Consider the following 24,742-nt stretch of genomic DNA (forward strand, 5'->3'; position numbering starts at 1 on the left):
TGGAAAACAGTGGTTTCTTGTAGATGTTAAAAGGTACTGCTGGCACTTCTGTTTTTCAATGTGGCACTTGAAAATGAGACTAGAGACCACCAAAATACCTAAGGCTACATCACTTGCGCAGAAGTTCTTAAATTCAAATGTGTCACAAATATTATCTAGTTTCTTGATTTTATCTTGAATGTAGGTTTCTTCTTGTTTACCCTGTATTTTTCTCATCTCCCTTTACCTTTCTACTATTAAGCACCAAGGAAAAAAAATTCTTAAAGGAAAATAGAAATATTCCTGAATTTTCATTTATTTATTTATGAAAAAGTTATTGGTCTGAAGATTTGAAATAACCTCCATAGTTTTGACCTAGAAATTTTCAGCTTTGAGAAACCTTGCTTTCTAGTAAAAATCCAAGCTGAACAATAAACGATGTCAGAAAAAAAAAAAAAAACAGAAGCTAATGTAATACATAACAACATAACACACTAATTAAAATATTCTGAAAAAAATCACTAAAAATCCATGCCAAGTTAGTATAGATGTTGTAATATATCACTGCTTTAGCAAACTTACTAAACTTCTTACCATATCCCCAGAAATGGTCTAGCATTCAGAAGATATGAGTCCACAGCTATTCTGAAAGTGATAGAGTGCCATAAAAAGCTTTCTAATGATTTTATTCAGGCAGACTGGTAAAGAATATGGTGTTGATATAGTTGAGTGTATTTTTTATTAACAAACAAACACAACAATTCACAATATTCCCTTCAGTATAGTATAAATACATCTGCTTTGCTATTTGAACTAGTTAAATCTAGGTATTGATGAGTGTTAGAGAAAATAAAACTTGATGTACTTCAGACACTGAAGATAGTAAGTTATTACTCAAGCCAGACTTGAAAAAAAATCTTAAAATGAACACACACAAAAATATCATAAGCAATAAATGAATTAAATCCAAAATTAAAGCCAAATCACCCACTCTCACAAAAGTTTTGTGGAAAACCCCTTTGACTTAGGTCATTAAAAGTCACTTCAGCTACCTTAAATTTTCATCACTGCTAATGGTGAGAAAGCAAATTAAAAGAAATAGTAAAAACGAAAAGGTCTCTGCAGGCTGTTCATTCATAAATGTATCCTACTCTTCTATCTGTTGCTACCCACTTTATTTATGTTCCAAATCAAGTATTCCCCTCTGCCCAGTATTAAGATTTTCAAGTAGTTTATCTGGAACAGGTACCAAGAAATGGCTACTTAGATGGATGAGCAATGGAAGAAGTTCTGGGCAATACTCCTACACATTAAACCAAAGCAGTTAGCATCCTTTAAAAAGGAACATGTTTGTTTAAGACCATACATTCTTCTAAAGCATTTTGTTTTGCAAGAAGGTATGCACAGTACAGGTTCACTTTAGATACCTGGTCTCCACACAAGGCATAACAAAGCAAAACAACCGCACTGGTTGGAGATCAAACTCCTGTTGAAGTCCATGAAAACTCTGCTATTGACTTCCACACGGACAAGTATCTATGAAAATACCCCAAAAATCTTTCTCAATGAGGAAAAAACTAGACATCTTCAGACAAATCAAGACAAAAAACATTCTCAAATGCTAGCAGCCTTAGAAGTACACGGTCAGTGTCTTTCCAGACTCAGATCGCTTAAATCATGATGCTCTTTATGCCTTATAGGAAATTAAAAATGCATTGGAGAAGGGAGGTTCAAACGTTATTCATAGAATTCATACACATTAACTGTGCATATGTGCATATACTCAAGTAGGAAACATTTTGTTAACTTTTCATGCTTTTAAAGTGGAAGCAAGCCCTAGTGCCAAGCTCCAGCACAGCAGGGCACCCTGGAGTCAACATGCCACACAGAGTGGCTTTAAGACAGTGATCCAGCGCAAGGTTATAGCTCAAAATGTAGCTTTAGCTCCACGTTGAGGGTTCAAAGGTGCTCAAGCATGTCGGAGCTGAAGAAAAGGGGCTCAAAATCAGAAGACTCCCTAGCAAGCTAGAAAGCCTGCAGTAGCCTCTAATTCCAGTCTACTTGCATTTGCCCTACAGAAATGAAGTCATGGCAGTAAACATGCCATATAAATGATCTTCCCGGAGAATACTACTGCAAGGGGACATTTAGCAGGTTTGCACAGGCTTCCCAAAGTTCCTGTGACCAGGGAATGTCAAACTCAAACAGCACTGGAGAGATGAAGAGGATGTGAGCTGTAGTTATCTCTGTACATTCACTCAGCAGTCAGGTTGTGGCTATATGTTCTAAGCAGTAACTGGAAAGGTCTGTCCCCAGCTTTGCACAGCTCAGTATACCTCTATATGTATTATAATATCATTGGCCTGAAGGGAAGCAGTAGCCTTCAGTACTTAGAGAAGGATAGAATACTTCAAGTTGGACCTCCTAAGATTATCTATTTCAACCTCCGCTCACTGCATAGGTAACTGTAAAGCTATATCAAATTGTTCAGGACCAAGTCAAGTAAAATTCTGAACATCTCCAAGGACATTTGACAGCCTTCTTGGGGCACTTGTTCCAGGATTTGGTGATACTCATCCTGAAAAAAACCAACACTTATTTATACCTAGTCAGAACTTCCCTTGCTGCAAGCTGTGACTGCTGTTTCTTCTCCTTTCACCCTGCACTTCAAGAAGTAGGAAACGTATTACAATTCCATAATTATGTGCTCTTCCAAGGGAGAAAGTGGGAATTTCTCTAAGATTTATAGTACTAAGCTATATGACATTGAGAACAAAACAAGAAAAGCAAACAAACAAAAAACCACAAAATCAAACAGCAACAGAATACAATGCTGTTTTCCAGTACAGCATGTCAAAGTACAGACAAAATAACTGCTGTGAAAAATCATAGCTTGAAAAGTTTGCTGTATGAAAAGAAATACCCACTCGGTGGAAGTGTATTTCCTGTTAAGAATGGCATTCTCTAAACTCTTTCCTGATTTCTCTCTAAATCTCTATTACTAAATTGTTTTTCTGTATGAGGTCAAGTTCCATGGTCCTCATGCACAGCAGGAACTCTTACTGCCTCAAGTCTGAATAGAATGTAGCTCAGTTACATCCTACTGTTATTTTCCTACTGCATCTTTCTGAGTGACAGGCAGACTGCAAGAACTTGATGTAATCAAGCCCTGCATGTGTGTTTGGGGAGAACACTCTGGATACTTGATTTTTTTTGAAAGAATGTTAGAATGATCAAATACACAAGACCTGAATAAACCAGTTATCCTGAAGATTCCAATCTTCATATTGATGAACGTGGATTATAAATCTAGAAGGGAAAATTAAGCTACAGCCACAGAAAATGCAATCAGATTTGGGTCCTGAGTATAAATCTGAAATTCAGTCTTCATTATTAGAGATGTTTATTATTAGATATTAACTGACCTGTGAGTTTTTCCAGAATATCAAATCCATGTTTCAAAGCAATGATATCAAGAAAAGAGACTGTGCCGTCTTCAAACCTGAAGAATGGAACAAAGTAGCACAGTAAACAAATCATGCAAGTACCATATGGACTTTAAATCTATTTTGAGAGTTATTTTATATCCAGTGAACCTAACTTGCAGAAGGGGAACTCCTCCCCTAGGGATTTATCTTCAAGTCTTACAAGCACCAGTCTTGTTAAGTAAAAATGTATTATTCAAAGCTAGAAGCTCATTTCAGCAATTGCTTGTACATAACAGCTCTATTTTCTCCAATATTGGCTACTTGAGTATTTTGGATTTTCAAAGTAATGCGTAATGTTTACATTTTATGCCCTAATATCATAAGTTTCTAAGTTGTCTCCTTCTACTCTTAGAAGTTGATGGGAATAGGCAAAGCAACAGGTGGACATTTTGTGTTTGCTCTACTCCAGATGATTACATTTAGTACAGTTGAATTGAAAGACAAGACTTTCATTATCTAGAGGAAAGAGGAAACTACTAACAAATTTCCCTCCACGCAATGCTATTGGAAATGAAAAATAAATGACCTACAGCAGGAGCACTATAAAAGGATGGGGCAAGATGTGCATACACAACCAAAGGGTAAACATGAAACAGAGACAAAAATGCTTGATTTGATGAACTTCCGCAGCCATTCCTGCAACTCAGAAGATGCAGCTCCAAGGTAGGAGTGTATTCATGAAAGAGAGCCCAAGAGAATTTTGAGTGGGCAGAAGGGAAGGGATGTCATATCAGGCATCAAAATATGTCCACAGCTTACAAAGAGGTTTAAAGAGTGACCATTCAGCTTGTTTCACAAGCAGAATAATGCTGACAACGGAAGGTTAAACTATACAGAACTCACTACTGTGTAAGGCTGAAACTGAGATCACAGCACTTCTCTAAGAAAGAGCTCCACAGCTGTAACAGTTAAGGCTGGAAATGAACCCACCAGCAACAGCTCCATGTCTCAAGTTTAAAGCTAAGCTTTCACCATGAGGACAAAGCCTTCCCAGTAGCATGGTGCTCCTCAAACCTTTCTCAGACAGGGCTGATGATGTCCACACTGAACACGGCTAAATATCACCCAGTACAACAGAGACACGTTTGGGTAAAAAATATTTTACACAAGAAAAAAGGCTATTTTTTTTTTTTCCTGGATGTATCACTTTTCTTAATGCAGATAGAAAGCTTTTGGTGCCACAATTACATATGTATTGTGAAAAGGCTCAAAGGTGCAAAACACTGAGACTTCAAATACTTTTTCTTTAATAAAATAAATCTCAACAGAATAGCATAATAGCTCTCACTTCAACAGTGATTTTTCATACTTCTATTTCATTCTTCTATAGTTATCTACTAATGGAAACAAGACAAGTTACACAGACAGGACAATGAGCTGAAGAACATATATAAAGCTTCTAAAAATATTTTGGTAAAGTTCCATAAAAGTGCAATACCTGAGTATTGTGCAGGGCTAGTTGGTGGCTGGTCTCAATTCTATAAGGTCATATGTTCAGTTATGACAAAAGATAACAGAAACAGTAAATAATTACAAATTAAATGATAAGAGTGAAGTGGTGCAAGGCAGAATTGTCCAAAAGGGATCATTTGTGCTTACACTTTCCATCACAATGCAGGCCAAAGAATCCTTCTTAGATTTTTGAATCTTGTCTAATAATAATTAATAGCGAAATATTATGCTCCCTAACCTCACTGGTTTTCAGTTGTAAGGCATCAATCAATATCAGAGGGAAGCAATACTTCCAAAAAGCCAGAAGAGAATGATGAGAGAAGAAGAGGAAAGAGAGAAGGCAGACACAGGAGATGTTTCAAAATTAAATGTAGAAAAATGTTGCAAAATTGCATATTCAGAGGGAAATATTACAGTGGTCCCACACAGTTGCCAAGCAGAGATCACAGAAAGACTACTTAAGAGGGAAGTTATTGGCCCTGCTCGAATATTGCCAACGGCTAGCAAAGCAATTAAAGTACTGGGATTTGAAGACCAGAGTAGAGAGACTGGCACTGAGCCCATCAAGAAGGGCATAACCCTCAACAATAGTCATCAGAATAGAAAAGTACTTGAAAAGGCTACAAAGGTGCCAGCAGAGATCTTCAAAGGCCCCCAGATCACATGGAAAGTAAAAAGGGAAGATAAAACTGGACTTCTGTTCATTAGATGTGATTATTAACCCAGGAGACAGCTGCAGTTCATCCATCACTAAGCAACAGAAGATGCATGAACCATGGTAATGTTTTTATGATCTTAAAGATTTTCACTAAAGTAGTCCAGAGATGAGGAATTTCCTTCTGTTCAGAAAAAATAAAGCAAGCACAATCATGTTTTTTTTTTTTTTTTTTCCCCCATCAAATATTATGATCCAGAGCAGTGCAATCATTATGGTAGTAGATGCAAAAAGAAGTGACTGCTAGAAGCTCCATTACAAGAACCAGAAGCCATAAAATAATTAAAAGTAATTACAGAATCATAAAATGGTTTAGGTGGGAAGGAACCTTAAAGGCCATCAACCTCCAACCCTCTGCCATGGGCACAGTTGCCACCTGCCAGCTCAAGCTGCGCACGGCCCTATCCAACCCAACCTTGGACATCTTTAGGGATGGAGCATCCACAGCTTCTCTGGGCAGCCTGTGCCAGCACGTCACTGCTCTCTGTATAAAAAATATCTTCCTAACATCTGAACTAATATCTCCCCTCTTTTAATTTAAAGCCATTTCTCCTTGATCTATCACTATTAGATCATGTAAAATGTCATTCCCCCTTCTGTTTTTTATAAGCTTCCCTCAAGTACTAGAAGGATGCAATGAGGTCTCCCAGAGCTTTCTCTTCTCCAAGCTAAACAAATCCAACTCCCTCAACCTTTCCTCATAGGAGAGATGCTCCAGCCATTTGATTGCCTTCATGGCCCTCCTCTGGACTCACTCCAATAGCCCCACATCCTACTCATGCTGGGGGCTAAAATACAATGCCAAAAATATTTGCTTAAAGATACAGGCAAGTCTTCTTTTACAGTTCAGATACAGATACAATATTTTGCAATATTTCATTCTTGTATTTGGATGCCCATTCAATTTCTACATTACCAGCTTTTCTCTTCTGGCAAAGAAAGCACTAGTATTCTGTCATTTCTACAATGTGTGTATTTACACCATTGCCACTACACTTGATTCTTATGTATAATCTCCAGATTTACTGAACATCCTATGCATAACTTCATGTAATGCTGTCATCCCCTCCATATTTCCAGCTATTTAATTGATCATTTTGCTTTATTCCTTGAGAAGTTTACATGAATTATCTATAAATTCTGGTATTCAGTACATGAGTTCTTAAAAGCTATAGAAGTTTAATCATTACCAAAGCAAACCATGATGCTATGAAGGGTAGCTATTCCTCTCTTGGGACACAGAGAGCTCTTTCCCAGAATATTTAACTCTATTTAGGACTGAAGATAAACACGCTCCTTTACACTGCAAAACATTGACTTAAATGGCTGCTTTTCTTTCTGATGTAATTGATGCTTCAAACTAATTGTTTTCCCACTCAATGGCAGTTCCAGTGTTGGAACAATCAGTTTAGGATGAAGCTCATTTTAATGCTGGTCCAGCAGCCATTTCCTAAAGTAATGAAGCCTCTGCAGCTGACAACATATAAAGTATACTTACATAGGATAATAGTGCAGAGTATCAACCCAGGAAACATCAAGCTTACCTCTCTTAGCTAGTTCTTATTATAATTAATCCCACTTAATCACAGCTGGGACGAGCTCAATTGCTTAGCTAATTGTGTTTGTGAAAACCTGATAGCATTTCACATCAACTTGCTATTTGGCAAACTCCTTAACAGCTCACGGCATAACAAAGACACAGAGCAGCCTGCCTAAATCTTATGAGGGAGTTATGAAGTTGATGAGCTGCTCTCCCTTTGCAAGACACACAAGACCCGTGCTTCTAAAAGTGCTGATTCTTCCTTTGAGCCATGAGATAAAACTGCTTACAGGTCCCACTATCACGAGCTCTTTAGGACTGGAGAGGGCTAGTTTTTCTTTTAATACTGTCAAATGGTTGTCATAATACTTCTGTTCAGCCTCTGCATACAAATGTTATTTTCTAAACTTCAGGGCAACAGAATCCACAAAAGAAACAGCAATCTTCCTGGACAGTTTAAACTCATCTTCTCTTAGCCAGGTCACTTTTGCATTTAAATATGAAAACACATGCCATGGACACATATGATTAGAAGTAAAGCACACACAGACAAAACAAACAATTCCTGTTTAAAGAGAGAAGTAAAATTTGGCCTAAGAAAGAAATATAACTCCAGAGTTGGAAGGCACTGACTTAAGTAAAGGGTCTAAAAGGCTTCAAGACCAATTGGCCACTGCTAAGGTTGTTAAATATCTTAAGTAACACGTTATTCTGTCTATGGGCAGTATACACAGCCCATACTTCTGGGTGGGAGCACTGGCCTCTGCTTTCTGGGAAGGCTGACTTGCCCAGCAGGCAGATGAGACATTCAGCTGCTGCTTTTTTTTTTTTTCCTCTCCCCATTTACCCAAAGTAAATCCAGACACAGAGCCACTGCACATTAATTTCTCTGGCCAGAGTACAGCCCAGAGCTTTGAAACTTTGATAAAAAATTCCTCCACAAGGTCAAAAATAATCCAGCTCATCTGAGAGCATTGCTCAGTCAATACAAAGCCTAGTGTGCAGAGCGAACACTGCTGTCAGTCAAGCTCCACTCTTCCTTACACCAGGGCAATGCCTCCATTTAGGTGAGATGGGCAAAAGTCATCTCTTAGTTTCTGAGGCAGGTAAAAATGAAGGCAAATCCACAGGAAGAAAAAGCTCATTTCTTGAATAAGCTGCTTTTCCTTTCTTTCTTTCTTTCTTTTTTTTTAAATACTCCTCAAGAGTGGAACTGTCCTTTGAAGTGAGATGTTACACAAGTTCCTTTCATCTTTTCAATTCATTTATTTTCATCTAATTAAAAAGTACAACAATACTGAGAGGTTCTTGGCATGCATTTAGAAGTAGTTCATTCAGATCCTGTTTCTCACCTCTGAGAGATATTCCATGTCACCTCCACGTGAAACAATCGTCTCAGTAAATTTCATTTTTACACCTTATAGAAATACACCGGTTTGTTATAAATTAACTTCTGCTGGAATTACAATAGCACCAAGGGTATACAGTGTCAGGTTCACAGCTGTAGGAACAGACTAGTTTCCATCACATCCACCTTTTTACGTTATTAATTGCCATCTCTGATTTTAGCAGGGGAACAGATCTTAATTGGTCTCACTGCTTCCCGACATCAAAAACCAATGCTTGCAAAAGGAGCTCTATTTGTTTTGCTTTTCTTGAACTTAAAACACATCTTTACCAGGCCCCTTTAGGGCCCTGTTCTCCCACTGAGACACAGTTCTCAGGTATGTTTCTGGGCTGTTTGCATCTCTCTAGTGGACAGGCTCCCTTTGCTCTGGCTTTAACTCCTCACAGCTGATTCCATCCACTGCTAGCAATTTGCCAGTTAGTTACTTTCTTAGCCAGGAAGAACCCCGGCTATGCAAACAGCAACAACAGAATGTTACCACAGCATCACTTGAGACCAACAATCCAGCTGCAGCCTTTCTGCTCCTCTGCAAACAACATCTAAACAGGATCTGATCCCCAGGCTCCTACCCTTTGGTGTAATGCTCCCTTCGGAGTGAATATCTTTGTTTTATATAGTGGATGCTGCTGAGGTGAGTAAATAAAACTGGGAGACAGACCACTGTAATGGGCAAGTATGCTATCACTAAGCTTTTGTAAGAATTCAACTTCTGTGTAACTGCCTACACAGGAGCGCGCTGCAGGCAGACAGGAATTTAAATGCCAGGAGGGCAGTAATAAATTACAGACTCCTGAATAGGACACCTGCTCTCACCACTTCAGCAGGTCATTTTTACCTCAGTTAGAAGCACATTACACGTTCATGTGCAATGACTGTTTCTCACACGATGAATGGAGAATGCTTACCCAGGGCCTGAACAACTGCCCTTTGTGGAGTAGGAGATGGAATGAATAAATCAATCCATTTTTATTTTTCAATGTCTCTGCATTTTATACACTATGCCTAACTGGGAACTTTGATCTCCATCTGAATCCAAAATATCTTCCATTTTGCACAGACAGATTAGCAATCCTTCAGTCTATTACTCAAGTCAGTCTGAATGACATCTTCTGATTTTACAGACTATCAGTTCCTCAGGGCTTTCCCTTTGAGTAAAAATTACACTTCCGAGAACACTGCATCACAATTATGTTCAGCTGTATGCAAATTTTATTATAAAACTAGCTTTCTCCTACTATTTTTTACAACTAATGGTTTGCAATATTTTTTTAAAAGGAATTATTTAAACAAAAACTGTAGCCAAAAAGCATTTAAACCGTGCAACAGCTTAGAAGTTGCATCTCAGGGCTAACATCCTCCCCAACCAAGCCTTACATGAACCCTCCACAGAATAATAAAACTCCTTTATTTTTTTCTCCACACAAGATCAATCAGCTACAAGAAGTCCTAAAATACGTTTGTCATTAGGCAAAGATTCCCTTCCAACCTTGCAAGACAGGGCAATGTGACTTCTTTGAATTGACAGAGGTGGAGGAAACAAAATAGTCTTTCTTTTTAAAATTCCACTGTGCAAACACAGTATTACCTTAAGGTATATAAAACACCACAGAAAGGGACATTTCCTTAGTGTATGTTAAACATAAAAGTCAGTCTCTGGGAACAGGAGCCCTGCTGGTTCACTGGCCTCAAATAATAGTATGTTCAGCTCTCAGCTAGCTAGCTTGCACAATTTACTCATTCATCTTAAATCATAATTTAATGTCAACAAGAACTCCAGTAAGGTGCAATTCACTGCGAGCAGGTTTCTTGCAAATCATTTCTGTATCTGGGCATTTAACATTTGATATGCGTTATTCTCACATGATTAAATATCTATCATCCAAATATTCATACCTCTGCTTCCCATGGGAAGGTAAGATCCAGACATTACCCCAAGTTACAGTTAAAGTGAGCAATTTGCAAAGTGTATTTGCATAAACTGTTCACTGATAAATTATGAGTAATGAATCATTAATAAAAATTCAAAACCTTTCTTTGATTTTCTTCCTAGAAGGAAAGGAAGGATGAAAGACATTCTGGAGATAAATTTTTCATAGGCAATAATCTGACCAGCTGTAATCACTGTCCATATTCAGTATAAACAGATTTGTTTATTTCCTAATGAAGACAGAGATGCAATCTGTCATTTTTCAGGTACACTTAATGACAAAGAATAACACTGTAATGAACTATTAGAGACGAATCAATTTAAAATTAGGCAGACAAAAAAGACTTCACTTGAACAGGATTTCATTCTTAAGGATCCACATGTAACAATACAGCTGTCTAACCACGTGTGACAGTGAGGCAGACTCAGATCAATGACCTCAGATAATGGAGTAGTAACTTATCTCTAGATAACAGAGAAAAATCCCTGTGACTGCTTTCCAGTGTGTGGGCTCAGTCCTACAGAAAGGTCTGTGCCTCAGAGCAGGGCTTACTGCAATGCACAAGACTTCTTTCCACCACTTACAGAAGTGAACTGGAACACTTTATTTCTGTAAATTACCATGACAAACCTTCAGGTCCAGGTATTTTGCTGCTGGGAACTAGAGAAGAGAATTCAGACTGAGAAGTGAGAATTCATTTTCTTTCTTTATAAACTGAAAAGAGTATTAAGTGGATGCTAGAAGCCTTCATGCATGTGTTGACAGGAAGAACACAGTGTTACCACTGTTATCTTTTCCTTCTGATGCCATTGTGCACATGTGATTGTAGCTGGTGGTTTATGGCAACCAGGTGTAAGGAGCAGTAACAAGCGCTAAGCACCTACATTAAGTTTAACGTATGATATATGTACCATCAACACCTTGTGTACCGAGAAAGGCTGGCATATTGATAGGATTGGCCTTATTAAATTACTGCTATCAAACAACTTGGATTCGGAAGGAGATTTGATAGCTAGTTTGCATGTTGAGACCTTTATGACTGCAGTAAAATTGCCCGAGAAGAATGCAAAGAAATACAAGGGCTACTTCAGCTAATAAGGCATTCCAAGGTGTGCCTCCAGCCCTTTTAGTTATTGGAGGTGCAGACAACTGAGATTTTCCAGGAGAAAAAAACATACCCTTCCTCTCCCACTCTCATACTTGAAGAAGAAATATTGGTAGAAAGACACACTACAACAACCCGGGGCGTCCTGCAGTCAAATGCTTTACTGCAAAACCTACACAGCTATCTTCACCCTTCAGGAGCTCAGAACTACTGTAATACACAGAAGCCTTTCTAAGCTTTTCCACTTTTGAGCATTGCGACAAGTATATGGCAGTCAAATAGTCAAGTTAGAAAAGACAGAATAGAAAGAGGAAAGAGATGGTGAAAACAACAGAATTGGTTTGAACTGAAGTATCCATGGTGAGATGATTCAAATAAACAAAACCAGTTGTTGAGATCCTCCTACAGGAAAAAGGGTTTTGGATAACATCAGATACTTTCCTCTCACAGAAGTACATACTACCTTCACTTCCTACACATAATTTAGAAAACACAAGATGAGAAAATATGTTGAGTTCAATCCTTAACTTCAGAAACAACAGCAAACAAAACTAAGTGCACATAAAATAATTACCTGTAATTTGGCTTTTGTGAGTAGTTATACAGCATATTATAGAAGACTTTAACTGAAGGACACTCTGATCTGAAGAACTTTAAGTAAGTAAGTTTAAGTGGCATAGACAGATAAGCAACCCAAAACAAGGTTTTCAGCTTGAAAGAGGCAAATTGAAACATTCATCAGATTACTTGGTCAGGAAAACTGGACTGAAGACACTGGGGACACAAATACAGAGAAGACCTAAAGGTACCTGAAGTCCAAGTTCAAAAACACATGTAATTTGCATCCCAAAAAACTGGAAAAGGGAGAGAAAAGCTTCTAGAGAAAACCTCCAGAAACAACCTGCACTAAAAAAAGGTCTTAAGATTTTAGCACTGCTTATAAAAGCTGATAGGAAACGAGAAAGAGTGCTAAAAAAAGGAGGCTACTTTTGGAAAGACAGAAATCACAAGGATGAAGTGAGAATTCCCAAGAGCCAAGCTGTATTAGACTCTGACAAAGTAAATTAAACTGCACAACAAACCATTATTTACTTAAAAGGAAAATATACATAATATGTAGCATGTATAATATAAGAATATAAACAAAAATAATAAAAAAAGAATTATTCAATGAGCAAAGAGGTGGGAGAGGAAAAAGGGCCTGAAAATCAAATAAATACTACTTGTCTTTAGTTTTTAAGGACTCTTTTATAAGAAAAAAAGGACTTTTAAGAAAAACAGAGGTCAGGATAGGGTGACTCATGGCTGAAAGTGTGTAGAAAGTGTGAAAATTGAAGTTATTGCAACTGGTGTGGAAACTAGCCTCAAAGGCTTTAATGTACTTCAGCAGAGGAAGACAGATAAACTATGTCCCAGAATAGTATGAAATTGACATTAAAAACTCTCAAGTTTTCTCAGCAACACACACCAGTAAACAAATTTGTCAACTCTCACATAAAAAAAAACATTAAATACAGTATTTCTGTTAAAGCAAGGGAAACATGAGTGATCCAGGTAACAATGTGTTATGTACATTTTGAAAACGAATTCTGATGCAAACAACAATTAAATAAATAAATAAAAGCAGGTTCCACCATGGATCACCATAAACATTGCCAATGGAAAATACAGCCCAGAGAGGCTGCCTTTTGCAGAGCACACTGTTTTTCTGGGCAAAGGAAATGCAAAAGAACCAAATTATCTGTATTTCAGCAAAGCACTACTTCTAGTGCCACATGAGAATCTATTACAGAATAAGGATTATTGGAAGAATGCTACAGTAGGTTAAGAAATTGTGCTAAAAGGGGAAAAGGTTACTTGTTTAGTTCTTCAAGGACTTGGTATGGGACAAGTGTCTCTGTTAGTAGTTATGACCTTGGCAAAAAGGTAGTCGTAATGTGAGCATAAAACAGGCTAGTGAAATGAAATCTGGAAATAGTGAGAGCAGAAGAGGGGGCTGTATGCTGTACACAGAAGGAATAGGTCTTTTTGAAAACCCTAAAAATAGAAACGATGAAATATCCAATGTGCTGTAATGTACTGTATTTATAATACTATGCATAAACCATTATAAAGTTAAGGACTATTGACATTAACTTCTGCCGTGGGAGGATTGTCATCTAAAGCAACATACTTAATAGTTGATCAGATTAGCTATCAGCCACCAGCATCACAGTCACAAAAACATGCTAGGATTTACAGATAGAAAAATGCTAGCTCAGTCAATGAAAATCTGATGCAATTTTCTGTGGCATACTTTGTATGATCAGAGAAAAGGACAGACCATCTTATAAAAGTGTTCAGTTCGTTTAGTATGGAAGCTCAAATCTAGGCAGAATTGCTCTCAGTACATCAAAAATAGAACAGGTGAGTAATAACCAGGGAGAAAATAGAGCAATTTAAGCTATAGGATAAAATGCAGATAAATGATCACACTGACCACGGCATAAAGCAGACTGCAAAAGCATAATAAAGACTGCACATTAGAAGTTTTGTGTTCAAAATGAGATTACAGAACAGTTTCCCAACAGGATTAGTAGGAACAAAATGACAACATGCCCTCCTGCCCCCGTGCCAAATGTCTAACATACAGGATCAGTATTACAGAAGAGATTACACTGAGTGTTTTTGTCAGCAAACTGATACCATCACCCAGAAGGCTCTTGCCACTCCTAAGAATCCAGTAAATGGAAATGCTGAAATACAACTCCCGTCACTTTACTAAAGTGCAAATGAAATTACGTAGATACCGAAGCTTCTAACTTTGGGAACATCTTAAAACTTAGGAGTCATCTTTCTTGAAGACTTTCTTGTGACCAAGTCTGTTCCTACTGACTATGCATTAAGGTGGCACTGTCTTGTGCAACACTACTTGTACAGAGCCTGTGACTACAATGACAAGAGCAGAAGCAATGCACTTACTAGCAGCTTTCTTCTCCTATAAATTCGCAAGTATTCTGTACCAGCCTGACAGTATGATTTATCAACTAGTTCCATATGCTTCCAGTAATGAGGTGAGGGTGGTGAGGAACAAAAAGATAATTTTATTTAGATTAATTGTCATGGAAATAAAAGCTGATCTCGACAGCTGTATGATTTTATAAAATGATGTTAACACAATAAAAATACCCACCCCCATGACTGTTTTTATCATGTAAAACTGAAAAAAAAAATCTCACTACCTCAATCATATGAGACAGAAAAGAATTGTCAAGAAAAAACTGTACAGTGACATTTTAATGCAAAATACTCATTTGAAAAAGGCAACATGTACCAATATAGCATATCAGCTATTCTTTCTTATCAATAAAAGCACTTTTACAATTCAGCTTTTGATGAGTGTGTAATCCTCTAATGTATTTCCTCGCTGGAAATATTTAGAGTTTATATGCTGTGAAGAGCACAACAGCAAGTCTAAGACAAAATGACAGCACAAAAGTTGCACAGAATTGCATAAACGCTACTGACAAAAACCTATGGTGTCTATAAAGAGCCCACCAGAGAAGAGTTCCTCTTAGTTTATTTACCAACCTACAACTAACCAGCACTGAAATGAAAACACTCCACTGCTTGGATGCTTCAGGTGCAACGCACAGGTTTTTCAAGGACACGCAGCCAGCTAACTGCAGCTTGTACAATAATAGGAAGACTCATATAAGAAATATCCAATAGAAGACCAAGCTTGCTCCAAATATAACAGTGTCTCCTGAGACTTGCTAACCACTGGAGATAACTAAATATGGAAGAAATCAGGTAGCTCTGCATGCAAGGAATTCCTAACAACACACAGAGGAAGTATCACTGCACTTGAAAGTGTGCTTAGAACTATGTAAGTAATTAAGTGCTTTGCAAAAACATTTTTAGGAAGATAGAAAACAAAGGAAAAAAGAAAAGAATAAAATAAAACACCATGCACTGAGTTGATGTAGGTTCTGACTGGCCATAAGGTCACCATAACACTGTGTCACAACTGGGTAATAAATGGGCATGCAACATGTCTAGCCCGCATAAACTGCTAGGTACTCACATTTCCCCATAAAACAGACTGCCTTGATGGAATGGGAACTCCTTGACAGCATGAAGTGTTGCAGTAGAAACCAAGTATGAATTTGGAGAGAAAGGCAGCTGGAGTTGTCATTCACATAGTACACAGCTTATTGGGAAATACAGAGAGCACATTAGATATATGTATTACAGTATAAAGCCTAAAACACCAACCACTCAGTATTTTAGTGGTCAGAAGAATATCTGATTTTAATTCAACACTAGTTTTCTATCCCAGAGAGCAAAAGCCTGTTATGTCATATGAAAGTCCTGCTTCCTACCCTAAAATGACATAATCAGTGGGTCACTGCAATGTTTTCTTTTTCCAGTACAACTATTCACAGAATTTTAAATATAAATCAGATTCTTTAATTCTTTGTGCATGTAGAAAAGCTCATATAAAACCTAGCAAGACTTGTCAGGCCATACACTGTTTTGATATATCAGCTATGCTTCGGAAGACGACTTTCCTTCACCCTCCCTTCCCCACATATGTAAATGTTTGCCTTACTGAATACAATTACTGAAAAAACTCAGTTGAGATTAGATTTCAGTTATAATTAATGATGAATGTGTCAAAGTATTATGATGTTGTTTATCACGCTGCTTGCAATGTAATTTAGTGCAATAATACTAAGACTTGCTATGTGACAGTTATTTAGCATTTAAGTCTTCTTAAGAGGCTCTGCAGAGCATCCTGAATGCTAACTATGGGAAGATTATATTATACAAAAGCAGCTTCAGGCAAAATGTAGCGACAAGTTGCTAGAAACCAGCAATAGCTCTTAAATCTTATGTCATCTACAAGCTGAAATATAACAATTAAATGATCTAGACATATTGTAAAGCTAATGAGAAATCCAAAAGATAAACTAAAAAACTTGCATAAATAGGGCAACTTAGCCATATGAGAAAAAAAGAAAGTTATTTGTTTTTTCTAATATAATTTCTGAAAAGATTTCTTCCTTTTAAAAGTGTTCACACACACAGAAGATGGAAAACTGAGATCTTAGGCAGCCAAAAAAAAAACAACCAAAAAACAAAAAAAAAAAACTTTGGATGCCATGGATTGCTCAGGGTATTGCAAAGTAAGTCTTAGCTGTCCTGACTTCTCATTTTCCCCCCTTCTTTGTAGTCACAAAACGCATTTACTTTCATCTCAGACTTTGGTCAAAGAAATTCTCCCCTCTCAGGGTATCCCTGTTGAGTGTTTGTGTGTAGGTTTGTGAGCCCCATAGCAGGACACGGGGTGTATTCTGTGATGGGTATGCAAGTTTGCAGTGATGAGCCATGTGCCAGCCAAGCTCAGTGCTTCTCCTTATCACCTCAGATTTGAGTAGAAATGTGTGGTTTTCCACATGTTGCCCCTGACAACTAAGCAATCATAACTGATTGCTGCATGTCCTGATCAAGAAATGAGCAGGCATAGAGAGAAACAATAAAGAATATGCTCATTCATTTTGTACTTATAAAGGTTAAAATGTTTTAATGCTGGTTCTAGTCTTGATGCAAGGAGTGATTTTAAATCATCTAGAAAAAGTAGAGAAAGACAGTTCATTTTGGAATACTGTTTTCAAATTGCAACATGATGGAAATTCAGACAAAGTCAAAACTGCACATAAGGATTGGCTTGGTTTAAGTTTTCACTACAGAGTAGCATTCTGCCAATCTATCTCAGAGCATTTCAGTTCATTAATGTGTTGTAATTTCATCCTGCAAAAGTCAAATATTCTTCAGAGACTCAATTCTACCCTCTGATTAAAAAGCACAACTCTCCACAAGTTCTTGTGAAAACAAACTAAATACTTAAAGCACATAGAGCTCAACAGAGACATAAAATACACGTAACCCACTGAGTTCTGCCATTCTTGTAGGAACAACTCTAAAACACCATTACATTAGTATAAGCCTATAGACATATCTATTACTCACATCTTGTCACTATGTCTGGAATGTAAAACAAACAAACGCAACAACAGCAAAAACCTCTAATTCTTTTTGAGTTCTAACTTCTTAAAATAATTGACCTTCTATGTTTTAGTAACAAGCACGTGTTCTGCTTTCTAGCAGATCTTGGCTACAGACAAGCAAACTTGATCATTTAAGGATATTTTGTGTCTAATATTGCCCTTTAAAAAAAAAACAAAAACAAAAAACAAACAAACAAACAAAAAAACAGAATACACCTGATAAAACATTGTCAAGATTTTTCCTAATGCAGATTTGCATTTACTAAAGTTTTTAAAGCTACATTTGTTATTGGAATTCAGTTCTGCAGATAAAGTGTTTAATAAAACTTGACTAATGCCTTTGTTCAATTAGCTATCATATCATCAATTGAAATTCTGGTGTTCAAACTCACTGGAACCATTTCAAAGGCTCCTCTGAGAAAAACAGAATACATTAGTGAGGTAAGTGGAAGATTTTCAAGAGGTATATCATCCTGTATTGGCACATCCATCATCAGAAAAAGCTTGGAAAATTTTAAGCGATGCGAAAAAGAATCAGCATTTTTTACCACCTTATGTCACCATAATAACAAATGCAAATGTGTGAATGGATGGAAGATAATACCTATTATCCACGTTGACAGATATTGCTTAGCCACAGAGATGCTGGCAAAAAATGACTCAAGAAGCACTAGTCCCAGGTCTAAAGAGTGCGCGTACAGACTTAAGGTTGAGCCTCAGAGCCTCTGAATCTGAGTGACACCCCTCTTAGCAGCAGAAAGCTCTACAGCACTCGCTTCCTCCCTGTATCAGTTGGTAGTTTTAACCATGTAGTGTTTGCACTAGTAGGATGAGACAGAATCAACAGAATCATAGAGTCACAGAATATCCCAAGCTGAAAGGGTAAGGACCACTGATTCCAACTCCAGGCTCCACACAGGATCACCCCAAAATGAGACCATATGTCTTGAGAGCATTGTCCAGATGCTTCTTGAATCCCAGAAGCTCTATGCCATGCCCACTGCCCTGGGGAGGCTGTTCCAGTGCCCAAACATCCTCTGATGCAGCCCCTTTCCCTAACCCCCAGCTGCCCCTCCCCTGACACAGCTCCATGCTGTTCCCTCGGGCCTTGTTGCTGTCACAGAAAGCAGAGCTCAGCGCTGCCCCTCCCCTCCCTGTGAGGAGCTGCAGCCACCTTGAGGCTTACCCTCAACTCCTCCGCTCTGGGCTGAGCCAACCCAGGGACTTCAGCTACTCCTCGTATGTCTTCCCCTCTAAACTCTTCAGCAGAAGAGCAGCATGCTGCCTGGTTCAGCTCATATCATGGGTATCAAGAGAGGGATGGTGCCCAAGGGACTGGCAGGAGCCCATGTGACAGTTCCCACCATGGGCTGTCCTTATGGAGTATCAGTGAGAAATTGCTTTGTTGCCTTTGCTTGTCGTTTTTCCTCAAAAAAAAAAAAAAAAAAAAAAAAGCTATTATTTCTAAATAAATAAGGTTTTCATTAATATAAAGGAAGTCATCTTGACTTCCTTCTGTGCTTAAGGGGAAATATGTGACAGTTGGCTTAGTTTAGAGTTACAGTCAAACTCAGTCCTCACAAACCATCCACTGATATGAAGAGATGTGACTTAAATTACTTGAAATTTCTTTCCTATGTACTTGTGAGGTACATGTGCTTAATGTTTATCCTGGTTAGACCAGACTGGACACCTTCCAAACCACAGCTCATGTTCCGAAGCCAAGCATTCAGCTTGGGCGGCTCCCCTGGGCTACCCTGCACAGGGCCAACTCACTGCTGCTGACAGCAGGTGACAGCTTCTAAATTAATACCTTTCATCCTTATAGGAACATTCCTATAAAGAAATGATAATGAAATACATGCAGTATCCATTAGCCTAAATGCAACCATAAGTTTCTCATCTTCATCTGCATGTTTTCCTCAGTCACTAGCTGGAAATAAATTTTCATAAAGCTCTTCCTGAAGTTTTTGCAATGACCTCATCAAGCAGATGAATATTATCCTTCCATTCAATGAAGGCGAACTGAAGCCTAGACAGGAGAATGCTGGGGTCTTTGTTCTGGGATACTGCAGGTTTCTTTTTCAGGTGCTGGAAATAGCTAATCTTCTGCCAAATGGAAGCAACGGTGGATTTCAGAATTTAACACTGGTGGAGGAAATAAAATCCACAGCCACTTTCAAAAACAATGTTAAGTAGTAAAGACACGTCCTAAACTCAAACAAATAAGAAGTTTATGTAACTTGTAGAAGAAAGATAATACAGATGTCTCAAATCCTAGGAATGTCCTGTAGTTGTAGGTTATTACTCCTTAGTGGAGTCAAAGTACACCACCAGACTGTGTACTACAATAAAGAACTGCAGATAATCAATATTATGGACATCTAAGATACAAAGCTGTACAGAGAGTTTAACTGGAATAGAACAAGAGTTCTCTAAAGTAAGTAGAGAAAGAAAATATTTAGTTTCAGCATCTCTGAAAAGTACAACTAACGTGACTGCTTAACACATCAAGATTGCTTTAAAGTACCAAGGGACTATTTGAAAGCAATATGAAGAAGATACACAATGAAATCTGTCAAAAAAAAAAAAGTAATCTACCATACAGACAGTACTGTACTTAACCTCTGTTGGTCAGTAATGTTTAGAAGCATGTGACCACATAACGGGCTCTTGTTGGCATCAGTTGAGCACTTCACAGCAAGAAGCAATGTGGCACCACAGAGCATTTCTTTGCTTGTAAGATGTAAAATAAACAAACAATCATTTCTTTACTTGATACTTTTTCTCCTTTTCTTTTTTAAAGGGGTTGATAATTCCTTCTGAAACAAGACAGCGTAGGTGCAGTTCTTGAAAATACTGGATAAATTTATACTTGCTCTAAGAAAACAAAGCAAGCTAGCATTATTCTAGCTGTTACACCTTCTGAGGTGTTCAGATACATATCAATTAGTCCATGGCTAATATTTATGCTAAATAAGTTTTTGCACTGATGCCTCCTGGAGACATTTGGTCCTCACACAGCTCTCTAGAAGACTTCATGCATACCTGGAAAAGTTCCTGGGTTAGAAAAAAAAAATCCATCAGACACACATTTCTCTTACTGTGTCAATGCAAATTACCTATGCTTACATCAGCATAGGTAATTTATAATTAAGGAAGTAGCATTGTTAGAAGTGAATAGTCTCTCTAGTCTAACAGAAACTGACAGAAAATTGATTCTGAACTAGAAAAGGAGTCTTCACATGAGGATGGTTTTGAAGTTGAACCAGCTAAACTGCATCATTTGCTGGTGAGAAAATACGCTGATAGAACAGTCTCAACTTAAGCAAAATATGTCATAAAGGACAGAAAAATCTGTATTTACGTCCAATACAGTCAGCTAAATTCTCATTCTTCAACAACAAACACAGTGTGGCAAGAGGAAGCTAGAGATAAACTAAATTGAATATAGTGTAATTATATATAATTGTAATTGGACTAGTAATTCTTTTTCTTAATTTGAGTCTTTATCAAATGGCTGAAGAAATATTTATAATACAACTGTTATGCACACTGGCACTATCATAACTCACACTGCAAATACAGGGCATTCTTTAAAGCTTTTCTTAAGAGTGAAATATAATCAGGGGATTGCAAAACAAAACAAAAAACAATGGAGAGAAAACAGAATAATGAGTCAACATTTCACTGGGATAATCTTACAAGGAACATCATGAAAGTGTAATTTTAAAAAAGCCCACAAAACTGTCACTAGTATTTAGTCTGAATGTCAACATTTTCTACCAATGCAAGGTTTCTGCAAACAGGATTATTATCGATGCATATCATATATGCCAAGAAGGTCTTATTCTCTTATGATGGTGCTGTAAGGCAATGCTAAAAGGGAAAAGACAAACTTTGAACTTTTCAGTTATAAAGAATTCCTCATTTTAAATGGTAATCAAATTGCCAGGGTGAAAAGGATTCAAGGTTTTATCACTTCATTGACTATTTTCCCCTCAATTGAGGAAGTAATTAAAGTGAAAATACTATGACAGAATGTTGGACATAGTGTAAGGTAATACTGTCTTCTTGGATCTGCCGAGAGCCTGAAAGAAGACCCAACAGGGATCTGCAACTTCAAATGCGTTCGTGGCTGTCTAGATAGGTACATTATTAAACAAACAGAGAAAACACAACAGACATCATGCCTCACTGAATTTTAATTGCCTGAGGTTGCAAAATCAAGTTCAGCTTTGAGTGCAAGATGCTGTCTAAAAATCAATCATTAATCTAGACACTGTTCACTTAGACTGGGTAGATCTAAATTAAAAGAAAAACAAAAAATAAAACAGTTCTAAAATGATACTGCTAAATGTACTTCTTTCTCCTAGTTATTTTTAGAATTAGAATTTGTTCAAAGATGCATTATAAATGAGATTATCTTACTTTCCTCCTGTGCTGTTTAGGTTAATGTCACACAGTGACTGTCAGGAAAGTCTTAATATTTTTTTCCTTTATTTTCTGCAAAGTGAAACAGATGTCAAAGATATTTTCCCCTATGGAAAACAAACAAATGGTACTGTCACTGCTTTCTTTCTTTCTTTTTTTTCCTGGAGATTTGTAATGCATTTAGTAATTATTTCACTGTGGGATGTCTAATCACTGTGGTATATGAAGCCACAAAGTCTCTATTGTAATTGATAAGTATATGTTCCAGTACAAATGAAGTTACACTATGCTTTGTTTTAAATTTAAGAACTGAATTTGATCACTACAATAAGACTATTCCCTAGAAATTAAACTTTGTTAGAATTCTGTTTTCTGCCTAAGGAGAAATGGACATGAAGCAGAAGGCAGTGTCTGGGAGTTTGTTTATTTTCAGGGGAGAACTTACCAGCCAAAGCTGCCTGATTTAATGGCGTCTAAACCTTGTAAGGCAAGTTCTGTAAGGAGAGGTATATTTCCCAGCTGTAGCAGTTGGAGCAATAAATTAGGTTACTGCAAGTGATGAGCCTTGCTTCACCTAAATTTTCAGACTGTCGTGACAACAGCTCCCACGTCTTTTGAGTCCCACGGGCAAGGATTTGGCTCAGTGCTTCTAGTTACACCACCACGTGCAACCTACACCACAGGCTTAACACTGCTACTCCTCTGCTGCTAAAATGAGGGAGGTGGGTACAGTGGGTGTTTCAAGCTTTTCCCTAATGAAAACTTTGAGATCTTGTCACATATTTAGGTTTTAAAATGGAAATGAACTGGCACGAAAAGAGTGTAAGAAATAGTTTCCTATAAGCAATTAGAAAAAGCTGTGAATGCCCGGAAAGTTATCAATGTGATCAATCAGCTATTAACACAGAAAGAGTTAAGGATCACACTACTTATTCTGAGGGCAGTACTACTCAAAGCCTGTTTGAACAACAAGGAGCTCTACACCTAGTCACCTTATGACAGGTTCCCTGAGTTGATACGCCAATGTTTTCTGTAGCATCAAGTTCTCCCACTGCTTTGTAAACTTAACCGGTAACAGGAACCAATACACACCTCAGCACAGCTCAGAGAAAAGGTGAAGAGGAGAAGAGGCTCCCATTTTTATTTCCTCCTGTTGTCAGTAGGCACTGGTGCCAATGTCCTTGTTACCTTGGATGTTAACCAAAGCTGCTATCTTAAGTAGGTGCTGAAGAAGAGGTACAATTTAAGGGAAAAATGCCCATCATGCAACGTGTTGCATCCATCCACGTGCTTTATTATTTAGACAGTAATTCCATGAAGGAAATCAGTAGGGCTACAATCTTGTTCTCGTCTGTGTGTATATGGTTTTTCATCCTGTACACATCATTTGCACCTTAAAAATGTGTTGTCAGTATCATTAGTGGACATAACTACAGAAAGAGAACAGTGCTCATCCTCCTCCCTCTTCAGGACACCCACACAGGAGCTAATTTGGCAGCCCTGCCAAGTGCTTTTACACCTTTTTGACATGCCACTCTACGGATTAAGAATGAGCCCCACTCAGTATTTAACTATGGCTGGGCTTGTTACATTCCTCACCTACCTGGGGAAAAAAAAAATGTGCCAGAAATCTTAAATTAATGGATTATTAATCTTTAACTGGAGAAAGCAGCAGAGATAAGAAAAGTTTACTTAAATAAGATGTTCTGCTGAGAATTCTTATGGTCATATAAATTTTTAACATTCCTGTAGCCATTTAAGTAGCTAAAGGTAGATCTCGTTGGCTGTTAAAACTGCTTCATTAAGTACAAAATGATCTCTTCAAAATTCACGTTCCCCTCTTTAGCTCATAATTTAAATAAACCAGGCTAGGATAAGAAATCTTCCCTTATCTTCGACTCACAGTTCTGATTGCCAAGCATTTGTGTTCATCAGGCAGGAAGGGAGATTAAACGAGAACTTATTCAGTACACCCTGCATGACAGAAGTATGTGGTAATTTACATTTTCCTGCACATAGAGAACTGAAATAAAATCCATATTTGCTATATTTTAAACACAGTTATATCATAAGGTTGATTCCTCAAACTGTCTGAATTCCTGGAAACTTCATATAGTTGATCTTAGAAAGTAGCACATCCACTGTGGCATGGACAATATTACACTCAGGATCTGGTGATGATATTAATAGCAGGCATGTATTACAGAAACCTTTAGAGAACATAGAAGGGATGTATCCTGATTCTATACTCCTAAACGTATGTCGTATAAATGTAGACTGTGAATGTGTTCATACCATGGACTTTATTCTGTGATAGGAGGAAGGATTTATAGCAGACTTCCTAAATATTTATTATAAACTCAAACGCCAGCATTTTAGGAGAACATTCTCTTTGAACAAGAGCAGCACAGTACAGCTTGAATTTGCATTTTGTACAGAAGCTGAACAGAGACCAACGTCTATTTTGATGTAGTTTATGCAAACAAAGAAAATCATGAAGGTGCTAAACCTTCTCAGAAATAAAATCATATTATTAAGACAAAAAAGGCTTCATTATATTCTATTACTTGAAACATTTCGCAGGCCAAGTACTTTATAGATGTCTGTTTGAAAGTTAGCCATAACACAACATTTAGTCAT

At 37.6% G+C, this 24,742-nt stretch overlaps 1 protein-coding gene across 2 annotated transcripts in view; it reads right to left on the reverse strand.

The window, feature by feature from the left end:
- The window catches only part of MOCOS (molybdenum cofactor sulfurase), a 213,093-nt gene that overhangs the window by 91,704 nt on the left and 96,647 nt on the right, over nucleotides 1–24,742 (reverse strand). For both annotated transcript variants that reach the window (XM_419048.8, XM_040695502.2), the window contains one exon: nucleotides 3,405–3,481. In XM_419048.8, coding sequence (XP_419048.5) covers nucleotides 3,405–3,481 — 77 coding nt within the window. The remainder of the gene's footprint in view (nucleotides 1–3,404; nucleotides 3,482–24,742) is intronic.

Source organism: Gallus gallus, chromosome 2, assembly GCF_016699485.2.
Source record: "Gallus gallus isolate bGalGal1 chromosome 2, bGalGal1.mat.broiler.GRCg7b, whole genome shotgun sequence".
Taxonomy (NCBI): Eukaryota; Metazoa; Chordata; class Aves; order Galliformes; family Phasianidae; genus Gallus; species Gallus gallus.